The following is a 14056-nucleotide window of genomic DNA, read 5'->3' on the forward strand; positions in this document are numbered from 1 at the left end:
TCTAAGCTAAATAATACTAACAAGAAAACAGTTCACGTACTTCGCTCGTAAATATGAAACTTTTTTAACAAACAGTAACGGAAGAATACATTATATTGCTATGCTGAAATGTTATTTACTAAGGTCTGAGCTGAAAAATCAAGAACTGGTTAAATAATATTACACAAATCAACTGTTCGACCGACTGATGAGTATTATTATAAGTCTATCATCCTTACTGCGTTGGATTAATGAAAGAGATGCAGAAGATACAAAGATGAGCGGTGCGTTTCATCACGGGCTGGTTTAGTAAGCGCAAAAACGTTATGGAGATGCTCAACAAGTTCCGGTGGCAGACGGTACAAGAGATGTTTTAGGCTTCATGAGCAGGTTCACTGTTGATATTTCGAGAGCATACGCCGGCCGGAGTGGCCGTGCGGTTATAGGCGCTACAGTCTGGAACCGCGTGACCACTACGGTCGCAGGTTCGAATCCTGCCTAGGGCATGGATATGTGTGATGTCCTTAGGTTAGTTAGGTTTAAGTAGTTCTAAGTTGTAGGGGACTGAAGACCACAGTAGTTAAGTCCCATAGTGCTCAGAGCCATTTGAACGATTTTTTGAGAGCATACGTTCCAAGAAGAATAGTGGAACGTATTAATTTGTCCGAAGTACATCGTGTGAAACGACCAGAACAAGAAAATCCGAGAAATTGGAGCTCATACCGAGGTTCACATCACACGCACAGTATGCAAATGGGATAGGGAATGGTGAAATGGTACAGATACCAGAGGTACATGCCGCCACATGGTGTAAAATAGCTTGTAGAGTATAGATGTGGATTCAGATACCGTTAACTTAGCTATATTTTCTCAGATGATCCGATCAGAAAGTCACGGGTAATTTGCAGTGGATAATGAGACTCTGCAATCTGCAACATTATACAATATAAGAAGGCGTTTGAATACACTTTGAAGCGTCAAAGAAACGGATATAGGCATGCGTATTCAAATACAGATATATCTAAACAGGTAGAATATGGCGCAGCGGTCGGCAACGCCCATATAAGACAATTATGTCTGGCGCAGTTATTAGATCGGTTACTGCTGCTGCAATGGCAGGTTATCAAGATTTGAATGTTGTGTTATACTCGGCGCAAGAGCGATGGCACACAGCATCTTCGAGGTAGCAATGAAGTGGGGATTTTCCGGTACGACCATTTCAGGAGTATACCGTGAATATGCGGAATCCGCTGAAACATCAAAACCCCAGACATCACTGCGGCCGGAAAAGGAACCTCTAAGAACGGGACCAACGACGACTGAAGAGAATCGTTCAACGTGACAAACTTGCAACTCTCCCGCAAATTGCTGTAGATTTCAATGCTGGGCCATCAACAAGTGTAAGCGTGCAAACCATTCAACGAATCATCATCGATATGGACTTTTGCAGCTGGAGGCTCACTCGTGTACCCTTGCTGTCTGCACAACACAAAGCTCTGTGCCTCGCCTGGACCCGTCAACACCGACATTGGACTGCTTATGACTGGAAACATATTGCCTAGTCAGATGAGTCTCGCTTCAAATTGTATCGAGCGGATGGACGTGTATGGGTATGGAGACAACCTCACGAATCCATGGACACTGCATGTTCCCAGGAGACTATTCAAGCTGGTGGAGGTTCAGTAATTGTGTGTAGCATGTGTAGTTGGTGTGATATGGAACCCCTGATACGTCTAGATACGATTCTGACAGGTGACACGTACGTAAGCATCCTGTCTGATCACCTGCATCCATTCATGTCCATTGTGCATTACGACGGACTTGGGCAATTCCAGCAGAACAATGCGACACTCCACACGTCCAGAATTGCTACAGAGTGGCTCCAGGAATACCCTTCTGTGTTTAAACACTTCCGCTGACCACCAAACTCTCCAGACGTGAACATTATCGAGCATATCTGGGATGCCTTGCAACGTGCTTTTCAGAAGAGATCTCCACCCCCCCCCCCCCTCTACTCCAAGGGATTTATGGAGAGCCCTGCAGGATTCATGGTGTCAGTTACCTCCAGCACGACTTCAGACACTAGTCAAGTCCATGTCACGTAGTGTTGCGGCACTTCTGCATGCTCCCGGGGCCCTACACGTGGCAGACGTACAGGTTCTTATGTGTAGTAGCTCAATGATGAGATACGCACGTCACATACGTAAAACAGGATTGGTTTGTACTTACATTTGTAAGGGCACCCCAGCCTTCCGGCCAGTACTTATCGTCATTGTAAGGATCCTCTGGATAAGTGTCCGTTGGTGTGCGGTCTCCATGGCGGAAAATCTGGAACAGTAAATAAAACATCACGAAAACCTCTGCGCACTGCGTGCGCTTAGACATGTATCTTAGTAGTTGAACAGCATCAGTATTTAGAGCAACTTTCAAACTGCACTTTCTCCTGCAAGTTCTCACGACAACAAGCAACCAATTAAACTCTTACAATTTTTACTAGAATCTTCTGAGTTGTCTGTAAACATGGTGAGGTAACTTAAAATATAATAAAGAAAACGAACAGGCAGTTAATGGGACAAACAAAAGTAAGACCTAACCGAGTCAACCAGGAAGTACTGACTAGCTTTAAGGATAGTTGCGGACTGAATGTATTTGGAACTGAAGACTGTCGGTATGGGGCCCATACTTTTTCAGTCACTGGCGATTTCAATAACACCATTTCCTCATGTAACTGCATTTGCCATCTAAACCGACTACCAATGCCAAAGCTGATTCAGGGAAGTAGAGCAGTGGAGGAAGTACGTCACTCGCGACCATGAGTACCGGGATTCTAGTTCCCGTCCCGCCACCTAGATTTAGCTTTTCATTCCCTTTCTTAGTCAGGCCAGGAATGACTAAACAGATCAAGGCCGATTTTTTTCGTCATCCTTGACTAACTGAGCTAGTGTAGCGAATGAAATATATGTTAGCAGTTTTTGATGTTACTGAGCAACAGTCATAAACAATTTTTTTAAGTAGGAGCACGTCATATTTAGTAAAAACAGGCTTACGTTGGTAAATAAAAGCTGATCACATGTCCTTAAAACGTAATCATTAAATATGACATGCTGCCACAATTATTTGTTGACCTGTTACAAGATGGTGATGTTACGTCTGGCATTTCGTGAAGAGCCAATATTTTTCTTAATTATTGGCCAACTACGAGCTTGACAGCATGTTAAGTGTCCTTCAATATGTGTTAAAGATATAGAATCAAATAATTGAAAATAGCATAAGATGCCGAAACCTGGGTTGTACTTAAGTGAACAATAAAACAATCATATAGCGGTGTTTCTTTAAAAAAATGTGTTGGAATATGGATTAAGAATCGAATATCATATACGTGATACAAATGGGTGTGAGGTCACTAAGAATACCGAAGTTCTACCATGACATTTAATAGGAAATGGATTTAAATAATTTCTCGAGACGTGACCACGAATAAAAGATGAGAAGAAAATATTGCGCAACAGTCATGACAAAGGACGAAATCAGTTTTGTCAGTAGGACTGATAAGAGAAAGTTTTTTGGGGTATTAAATGAATGTTGTTTATTCACTATCTTCAACAGATCAAGAAATGTGAAGAGAGTGCAAATATATTCAATGTTATAAGGAAAAATGTCTTCGCATTGCCATTAAATGATCTGATAGTCTGAAGAGTTTCCCTCGAAATTATCTTCGCCTGCAAATATACTTTTGATTCGTATCTGAACTGTTCGGCAAATTTTGTAGGTTACATTTTTCTTTGTTTCAAATACGTTATCTGAAGCTTTTTCTTTGAATGAATCAGTAGTACCTGTTAAATTCTGAAGAATGCTTGTACAATTCTCGTCAAATGCTACCTCGCTTGTAAATATGGCACGTGGTGCTCCTTGAAGCAGAGACAGTATCTCGTGCTCTAAAATCTCTAATAAGTGGTGACTGCTATTCAGTTTGGTCTCAGTACGTAAGGGTCGGGATGACGTTGCATCCACGGCACCGCAAATCAGCTCAGTTGGCGCTTGTAGGATATACACCTCAATAATACAAGTGTGCCAGGGTGCAGCCATTTGGGTAGTGTCTACCACGTATAGAACTATCACTGCATGAAAGGCTAAATCGGGATCCGTCTAAAAGCAACGGATTCCGCAACTTGGGACGAAAGCGATCTACTTCACATGCTTATTGCGATCCGACGCGTATAGTGTTTCAGCTTGCCACAATCCAGCCCGCTGCAGATGGCTTCGAATCATCTCCACAGACTGGTCCAAAATCATTGCAGCGCTCCACCGTCTTGGCAACACCGGACGAAGATGTACATGTTCCGTTCCACACACGCATTACTGACGTAGCTGCATGACGTGTACGAGTAGAACAGTCACGATAAGAGTAACTCATTTCTCGGAGTCTGGTCATTTTGCCACACGCGAACTAAGCCATACCGATACTGCAGCCTTGTCCCGTTTCTTTCGCATATCAGCCTCGTTTGATGGCCGTTAAATGACTGACCGTTTAACACAGACCTTTCCGGTCACACAAGATGACACTGTTCACCCATGTGTACGCCTCTCTGCAGTGCTAATTCCTTATTGGTCATACACTGTTCTACATGTCCTCTGAGGCTGTCCTCATTCGGATCTTTCTTTGTGTGTGCTGCAGTTCCCACAAACGATTGGATATTAAGATTTCTTTCTCCCTTTCCTGCTATGAATGGTGCGTTGCATCAATGATGAACGGCAGTTTGCTCTAAACGTAGTAAAATATAAGCTAATGCAAATGAGTGTGAAGGACAATCCTGTAATATTCGAATACAGTATTAACGGTATGCTGGTTGACACAGTTACATCGGTTAAATATCTAGGCGTAACATTGCAAAAAATGGTTCAAATGGTTCTGAGCACTATGGGACTTAACATAGGAGGTCATCAGTCCTCTAGAACTTTGAACTACTTAAACCTAACTAACCTAAGGACATCACACACATTCATGCCCGAGGCAGGATTCGAACCTGCGACCGTAGCTGTCGCGCGGTTCCAGACTGAAGCGTCTTGAACCGCTCGGCCACAGCGGCCGGCAATCGAGTTGAAGTCACGAGGGCTTAAGTCAGGGGAGTGCAGTAGGTGGTATAGCACTTAGCAGCCCCATCAGTCAAATAAATGAGTAACAGCTTGCACTGTACTTGCTTGAGCATTGTCCTGCAAAATGATGGCCAGGTCCTGCAGAAAGCGTCATCACTTCTGTCTCTAAGCTAAGGTTGTGATCCAAAAATGAACAGCATAGAGACAGAAGCGATGACACTATCTGCAGGACCTGACCATCATTTTGCAGAACAGCGCTCAAGCACGTACAGTGTAAGCTGTTACCGATTTGTTTGACTGATGGGGCTGCGAAGTGCTATACCACCTAATTCACTCCCCTGACTTAAGCCCTCGTGAGTTCAACTCGATTTCTAAACTGAAGGAAACACTTCAGGGCATTCACTTCAGAAATGCTACAAATTCGTCGGGCAATAGACCCCGCCACTCGAACTGTCAACACAACTGGCACTGCTAAGAGTATCCTTCGACTTCCACATCGCTGGCATCGTGTTATACACAATGCTGGTGACTACTTTGAAGGCCAGTAAAACTTTGAAACACGTATCCATTTTTTACGCGCTGTAAATAAATAGTTGCCAATATTAAAGTTCCAACCCTCGCACTTATGCGAGTACTGCTCGAGTGATTGGGATCCCCAACACGTAGCTTTAAAGAAATGCATCAAAGCAGTTCAGAGGCATGCTGCTAGATTTGTTACCGGTAGGTTAGGTAACACGAGAGTATTACGGAAGTGCTCCGTGAAATCAAGCAGAAAATCCTCGAGGGAAGACGCTGTTCTTTTCGCAAAACATTGAGATTTTTTCCTCACATGAAATTTCCGCCATGTGATTGTGTTTTAATATTCATTTATTTCACGCTATCGCGATTTCAGCTTTATAGCCATTATCAAGTGCAAAGGTGAACTAAGAATCAGTAACTGCTGAGAAAGTTCACAGAGCACGTAAGGACAGCGAAGACGAGAGAAATTAGCGCTCTTACGGAGGCATACAGACAGTCGTCTGTCCCTCGCTCCATTCGCGAGTGGAACAGAAAAGTGACTTGCAGTAGCAAAGGGTAGCTTCCCCATGCACCGTATAGTGGCGTAAGGTGTATGTATGTACACAGAAGCGCCAAAGAAACTGGTATAGGTATGCGTATTCAAATACAGAAACATGTAAACAGGCAGAATACAGTGCTGCGGTCGGCAACGCCTATGTAAGACAACAAGTGTCTGGCGCAATTGCTAGGTCGGTTACTGCTGCTACAATGGCAGTTTTAAATGAGTCTGGACGTTGTATTATAGCCGGCGCACGAGCGATGGGACACAGCATCTCCGAGGTAGCGATGAAGTGGGGATTTTCCGGTACGACCACTTCATGAGTGTACCGCGAATATCAGGAATCCGGTAGAACATCACATCGCTGCGACCGGAAAAAGATCCTGCAAGAACGGGACCAACGACGACTAAAGAGAATCGTTCAACGTGGCAGAAGTTGCTGCAAATTTCAGTGCTGGGCAATCAACAAATGTCAGCGATCAAACCATTCAACGAAACATCATCGATATGGGCTTTCGTTTCAAATGGTATCGAGCGGATGGACGTGTACGGGTATGAAGACAACCTCATGAATCCATGCACCCTGCATGTCAGCAGGGGACTGTTCAAGCTGGCGGAGGCTCTGTAATTGTGCGGGGCGTGTGCATTTGGCTCATATGGGACCCCGATACGCCTAGATGCGACTCTGACAGGTGACACGTACGTAAACATCCTGTCTGATTACCTCCATCCATTCATGTACATTGTGCATTCCGACGGACTTGGGCAATTCCAGCAGGACAATGCGACACCGCACACGTACAGTATTGCTACAGAGTGGCTTCAGGAACACTCGTCTGATTTAAAAACTTCCTCTGGCCACCGAACTCCCGAGACATGAGCATTATTGGACATATCTGGGATGCCTTGCAACGTGCTGTTCGGAAGAGATCTCCATCCCCTCGTACTCCTACCGATTTATGGACAGTCCTGTTAAATTCATGTTGTCAATTCCCTCCGGCACTACTTCAGACATTAGTCGAGACAATGCCACGTCATGTTGCGGCACTTTTGCGTGCTCGCAGAGGTCCTACACGGTTTTAGGCAGGTGTACCAATTTCTTCGGCTCTTCAGCGTAGATGTAAATGGCGTGTGTACCACTGTGAGAGCTGCTATTAGTATAATCTTGTTTTGAATGCTCCCAAGGTAGTTATGTATGTGAAGTTGACCGTCACTATATTCCCGGGGAGACACATTTCTGAATCATTCGAAATAGACGTGTAACAGATACTGAATATATTCCTGCGAATCTCTGCTTTTCAGATTTTTCATCGTTTCTTGAACATTTTCCGTGAGCAAGCAAGCTCGTAATCATTCATACAGACCTCATTTGTACTGTCACTTTCCGGAATTATTCACACATGGTACAATGAGAAACACAAACGGTAACCGAGCATGGCTGCAAAAATGTTTTTAAGGAAGTTCTTCCCCACATAAACTCAAAATTTTCCATTTACATGCTGAAGAATCGTAGTCAGCCCACTTTATCCCACCTTTTCACTCAGAATTTAGCGTACATAAATCATATCATATTCCCATGTATAGTTCGACCTGATATATTCTATTTGCAAGATCTGTGAAATCACTGGGGGAAGCGGCAACCAAACGACTGTTCCAGTTGGCTTGTAGAATCTTTGGGAATGTTCACCTTACCACACTACCACTAGACTTTCGGAAAAATGTCGTTCGCAGTATTCCGAAGATAGCATGGGCAGATGAGTGTGCCCGTTATCACACAATCAGCTTAACAGCTCTTGCATCCAACTGCTGACAAGAATAATATACGTAAAAATGGAGAAGAAATTTGATGATCTGTTAGATGACGATTAGTTTGACGTAGGTAAGGTAAAGGTACCAGAGAGTTGCGCTTGATAATGGAAGTGTGATTGAAGAAAAATCATGACAAGTTCACAGGATTTGTCGAATTAGAAAAAACGTTTGGCAGTATAAAACAGTGCAGGTTCTACGAAATTCTGAGAGAAATAGGAGTAAGCTATAGGGGAAGCCTGGCAACATACAATATGTAGAAGAACCGAGAGTGAACAATAAGATTGGAAGACCAAGAGCCGGCCTGTGTGGCCGAGCGGTTCTACGCCCTTCAGTCTGGAACCGCGCGATCGTTACGGTAGCAGGTTCAAATCCTGCCTCGGGCATGGAAGTTTGTGATGTCCTAAGGTTAGTTAGGTTTAATTAGTTCTAAGTTCTAGGGGACTGATGACCTCAGATGTAAAGTCCCATAGTGCTCAGAGCTACTTGAACCATTTGAAGACCAAGAACGAAATGTTCGGATTAAAAATGGTGCAAGACAGGGATGCAGTCTTCCGTCCCCGCTGCTCAGCCTGTACATCGAAGAAGCAATGACGAAAATAAAATGAAGTTCAAGAGGGGGGTTAAAATTCGGAGTGAATGGAAGTCAATGATAAGATTCGATAGTGATATTCGTATCTCGAGTGAAAGTGAGGAAGAATTACGGGATCCGTTGAATGGACTGAACAGTCTGGAGTACAGAATATGAATTGAAAGTAAATGTGGAAAAAGAAAATAAGTACTGAGAACTAGCAGAATCGAGACGAGAGAGAAACTTATAAGCCTTGGTGATCAGGAAGTAGACGAAGTTAAGGAATTTTGCTACTTTTGGAGCAAAACAACCCACGACGAGTGAAGCAAGGTGGTCATAAAAAGCAGACTGGCGCAGGCAAAGAAGGCATTCCTGGCCAAGAAAAGTCTACTGGTATCAAACATAGGCCTTAACGTAGAGAAGAATGTTCTAAAGCATACGTTTGGAACACAGTAGATGATGGCAGTGAATCATGGACAATGGGAAAACCGGATCAGAAGAGAATTAAAGCGTTTGAGATCTGGCGCTTACATAGGATTGTTGAAAATTAGGTAGACTGATAACATAAGGAATGAGGTGGTTCTCCGAAGAATCGGCGAAGAAAAGAACATACGGAAACAACGACAAGAAGAAGTGAAAGGATGACAGAATGTGCGTTAAAATATCAGGGCATAGAATAACCTCCATGGTACTAGAGGGAGCTGTACGGGGTAAAAATTGCAGGGGTAGACAGATTGGAATACATGCAACAAATAAAAAAATTTAATGAGAAGGCAAGTATTTTACTTTTTTACGTTTTGTGAAATGTGCAACTTTACATTCCTCTGTATCTAGAGATAGCTGCTTGCTTTTGTAGTGTGATGTAATCTTACCAAGATCTTGTGTCAACCCTAAATGTATTTCCTTTATGAAGCTGTAATCTAACAGCTATAATTTTATAATCGAACTTTTGATGTGTGGAACTTCTACATAGGTTATGAAATTGAATGGCCTATTGCACACTTTAATTTGTGTCCTTGTAAAGAGGGCTGTTCTAGAAGGCAAAGCGGAAACAGTTCAAGCGTTTATTTCGTAATCAACTTTCGTTATGCTATATGAAATGGTAGGCCGAGTGGAAAAAAGGGCCAAGATGGCGATTTGAAGGCAAGATTAGCGTCCTGGAATCTTTTATGGAGCCTCCTATGAGGAAAGATAAAAGCCGAAGGGAAAAATACTGCTTGGTTTTTGTGCCAGGGCCTGACAACCTCTGGGCATACCGAGGTTACCATACGTCCAGAAATAGTGCTGCATATTCCTTTTTTTATTGTGTGAGTGTACTGGAAAATGAAATAATGCTTTGGCAGTGAAAGATGCCCTCACTAGGAGCAGATTATTGACACATTATTAAATGTAAAATAAATACCAGTTGGAAAGGAACGTTAATGCGAAATGGCCAAAACGCGTTTATACAGGCTGTCGCTCATGGTGCAGAAAGACCTTTGTAACGTTTGCCAGGTCCACCGTCACACTCAGAGATCTCCATCTAGAGGTAGGACTAGAGCACAACCTGTCGCAGTTGCCGACTTTAGTCCTAACGGGTGAGAAACTGCCTTTGCGCTTGTATTCCTTCCAGGTAATGCTCTTCGTAGTTTTATAATCTCTCGCGTTTTCTCGACGTGATTAATTAATGCTATACTGTCGGGCATTCAGCCGAATTGTTGATTCCATTTTCCTACACGATATTTCGTCGGCCAACCAATTCGTCTGCTTTAGATACTCTTAATTGTGTTGTTCTTGTGCGTACTCGCTGTCTGAGCTACCACTACTCTGGTGGTGCATACAAATTAACAATTGTGCATGCTTCTATACCTGCATGCCCTTATATACTCGCCAAGAAAACTGTTACTAGCAACTATTTAGGAAGCTGAGATAGCACTGCGTGACAACCTTAAGATTTCCTTTAACTTGAACAAACCAGGACCTGCAAATTTCGTGGTCCTTTTTTCCCAAGAAGGCCACAACTAATTATTTTCGTAATCAAAATATCCACGGGTGTACTGCCGGTCTACAGTGTCCAACGGGCACAATATTTCGGCGATCATACATGTCGCCATCATCAGGTGAACTGACGGACTGAGCTCCTGTGAATGTGCCGGCACGAAGATCCGTACGCTATGACTGCTCAGAGGGAACTGGGTTCGGTCGCGGCGGCGGCCGATTTAAATACCCTCCGCCCGCGGCGCGCTCCTTCTGCCGTCCGGGCCCCGCGCCACGGTCGAGCGGTGGAACAGATTGCGACGGCGTCTGAGATGACGTCGGTGTGATGGCTCTGTCCGCCGTGGTCGTCACAACTACACGTTTGCTCGATTTACTCCCGATTAACCCAATCGCTGGTTCCCAAGCCTTGCTAAGATTATAGCCACAGTCACGCTTTATGAGGTCGTCGTTGGTGCGAATTTCGATGGCCTCTCTAACAACTCTGTCCCAGTATCTCGACGTCTGTACCAGAACTCTCGTGCGTTCATATTCCATAGCGTGATTTTCCGACAAACAATGTTCTCCATTAAAAAGAAAATACGTGGAAGTCAAGACATGCCTAAAAAGTTCAGTGGTCTTCTCATCATACTTCTGACTAATCAATTCTATTGACTCTCGCAGGGGTACCCTCGTAAACAAGGAAACGACGTCAAAACTCACCATATCTGGCTCATACAACCTGAAGCTATCAAGGCGTTTAACAAAATCCACGGAATTACGAATGTGATGAGGACATTTAGCCACATAAGGACTTAATATTCCCGTCAGGTATTTGGCCAACAAGTATGTAGGTGCCCTGATGTTGCTGACAATGGGGCGTAATGGTATCCCCTCTGTGTGAACCTTCGGGAGTCCATATAGTCTAGGCGGTACCGGACCTTGGGGTAACAATTTCTTAGCGTCACCCTCCGGTAAATCTGCGTCCTTGAGAAGCGACCACGTCTTGTTCTCCACCATCTTTGTAGGGTCAACGCTGATCTTCCTGTAGGAATCGTCATTTAGCAGGCTCTGCATCTTATCAGTGTAGTCCTTATGGGAGACAACAACTGTAGCATTGCCTTTGTCAGCCGGTAAGACAATTTCAGAGCGCTCCCTCAGATCACGAATGGCCACCCTCTCTTTACTGGTGATATTTGACTTCATCGGCTTGGATTTCGTCAACTCTCGACAAGTTTCACGACGTATTTCCTCAGCTGATTCAGGCGGAAGTCGAGCTGCTACCTGTTCAACAGCACTAACAATGGATATTTTGATTATCAAATACGCCGTGAGAAACTCAAGAATCAAATTATTTTCGTGATCGTCGTCCAGCTGAAGGAATAATTCGCCTCGAAGACCTCGAAGTCGACGGGGGGTTTCGCCCTTCCTCCTCCCTCTACCAGCTTCACCCAAGATCAAACATGTGCTAGATTTTATGTAAATTGAAGGTGGAGGGGGCGGGAGAGGGAGAAAGGAAAGGAAGTAGTAGTGATTACTGATGTCAGCTCCATTGGGACATTACGCGGAGTGAAAATGTGTTCCAGACTGTGATTCGAACCCGGGACCTCCTGCTTATCAGGCAGGTGCGTTAACCATTGCGCCATCCGTGAGACAGTGTGATCGCAACTGTATGGACTATGTCGGCACGCCTCGCGGATCCCACATTCCCACAGAGCGCCGCCTGTCCGCAGGTCCTCTCCATTTCCTCCATGCTCGCTACTCTGAGATTCCCGCAGAAGGTCAGACGTACTTGTGCATCCGCACTGAAGAAGGTGGGTCATTTGTCCATTTAGGCGAATCAATTACATGAATGAAAGGTGTCTGCTCTTTTGAACATGTCCTACCTCCTGCGGGAATCTCAGAGTAACGAGCATGGAGGAAATGGACAGGGACTGTGGATATGTGGTGCTCCGTGGGAATGTGGGTGGCCGTGAGGGGTGCCGAGGTAGTCCACACAGTTGCGATAACACTGTGTCCCGGGTGGTGCAGTGCTTAATGCAACTGCCTAGTAAGCAGGAGGTCCCGGGTTCAAATCCCAGTCCAGTACACATTTTCACTCGTCGCCGCTGATTCCGTGTATTGTCCCGGTACAGATTACATCAGTAATCCCTCCCCATTCCTTTCCATTCTCTCCCTCCCTCACCTTCAATGTAATGTAATGTATCTTAGCTGAAGATCCCGTTTGATGTCTGTTCTTTCGGACACAAGAGCAGGCACCACGCATTCATCTAATATGTGTGTGTGTGTGTGTGTGTGTGTGTGTGTGTGTGTGTGTGTGGTAGATTGACTTGATGTTCTGAACAATAAATAAAAATGTTCTTAAAGGAAGTAATTTTTATGCTAAATTAGCTGACGTGCCCTTTGATTTTTATACGCTGACCGAGACACATGTGTTTCTACTTCACTAGCCACGCTAATTTAGGTTATGTGTTACGTATGATGGTGCAATCACAAAATGCGCGTAAGGGTTGCACTGTTTTCCATTTTATGTACGGATTTCACATCTGCGAAAGTTATATCTGCTCTTATTATTAACAGAATCTTACTGTGATTGTGCAAAAACTATTATTAAGGAAACAACCATATGTTACTTTTCCTCCACACTGTTATGTGCAGTAGAATAGAATTCATTCAATTTTTATTTTAATGTAGCTCTTTAACGCCCAAGGAGACAAAATTGGCTAACTGCTAAATAACTAAAGTGTCTAATCCCAAATAGGACACCCTATGCAGGAAAACTGCTTCCTTAAGAAACTTACAGCGGCTTTGGTTCCATACATAAAACATACTGTTAGTAAATAAGAACCGTAAAAGAATTCACGATATTTATCATACTTTGCTTTTGATCAACTTCAAACTTGGTACACCGAAGAGCAAACGGTTGGTTAACTTCCTCTTCAACATAAGATTTCTGGTAACGCTACTCTGTCGTAAACAGAAAGCATAATATCTGCAATAAAGTAATCGTGATGCTGATGGCTGATTTATGTGATCATGGCGGCCAGCGTTGTTAAGTCACTGAAAACGTCAAGCACCGTATGATGCAGACACACAAAACTGTAATAGAATCCGTCCTGCTCTTAATGTAAGCTCTGGTCTAAGAGAGCGTAATTTGGGACCTAGTGAAAGACGTTATAAACTCAAGGAGCTATAACTGCTAAGCTGCTGACAGGAGCATCACAGATCTGGGTCAGAGATACGGGAGGAGAAAGCAAATTCTCCTTCATGCCTGCCTTACGATCTTGGCCAACGTCGTAACATTTTTAAGAAATAAGTGCCACTTAGTTCGAATAACGGCGTGTAAGTTGAAAACACTGTGTGCATGCGAATTTTACCACGCAATTCACGTCTCGGCACTACCCAGTGAGACACATTACTGCCATAAAGCAAACTTTAGAAGGTAATCACAGAGATCATAACCTTCACTATCTCGACCGGATTCCACACGGAAGGCACGTTCCATCCAAGTCAAAAGCTTTCTAGCTAAAATTTTCATTAGGTGTGGGAAAGGTGAAAGTCAGAGGGTAGCTGCTCTGTTGCGAAAAAAATATTTG

At 43.9% G+C, this 14056-nt stretch overlaps 1 protein-coding gene across 1 annotated transcript in view; it reads right to left on the minus strand.

Annotated features, from left to right (window-relative positions):
* Positions 1–14056, minus strand: part of LOC124555434 (lysosomal acid phosphatase-like) — a 160836-nt gene that overhangs the window by 98355 nt on the left and 48425 nt on the right. The window contains exon 2 of the mRNA XM_047129344.1: positions 2209–2307. Within this exon, the coding sequence (XP_046985300.1) occupies positions 2209–2307 (99 nt within the window). The remainder of the gene's footprint in view (positions 1–2208; positions 2308–14056) is intronic.

The sequence above is a fragment of the Schistocerca americana genome, chromosome X (genome assembly GCF_021461395.2).
Source record: "Schistocerca americana isolate TAMUIC-IGC-003095 chromosome X, iqSchAmer2.1, whole genome shotgun sequence".
Lineage (NCBI taxonomy): Eukaryota > Metazoa > Arthropoda > Insecta > Orthoptera > Acrididae > Schistocerca > Schistocerca americana.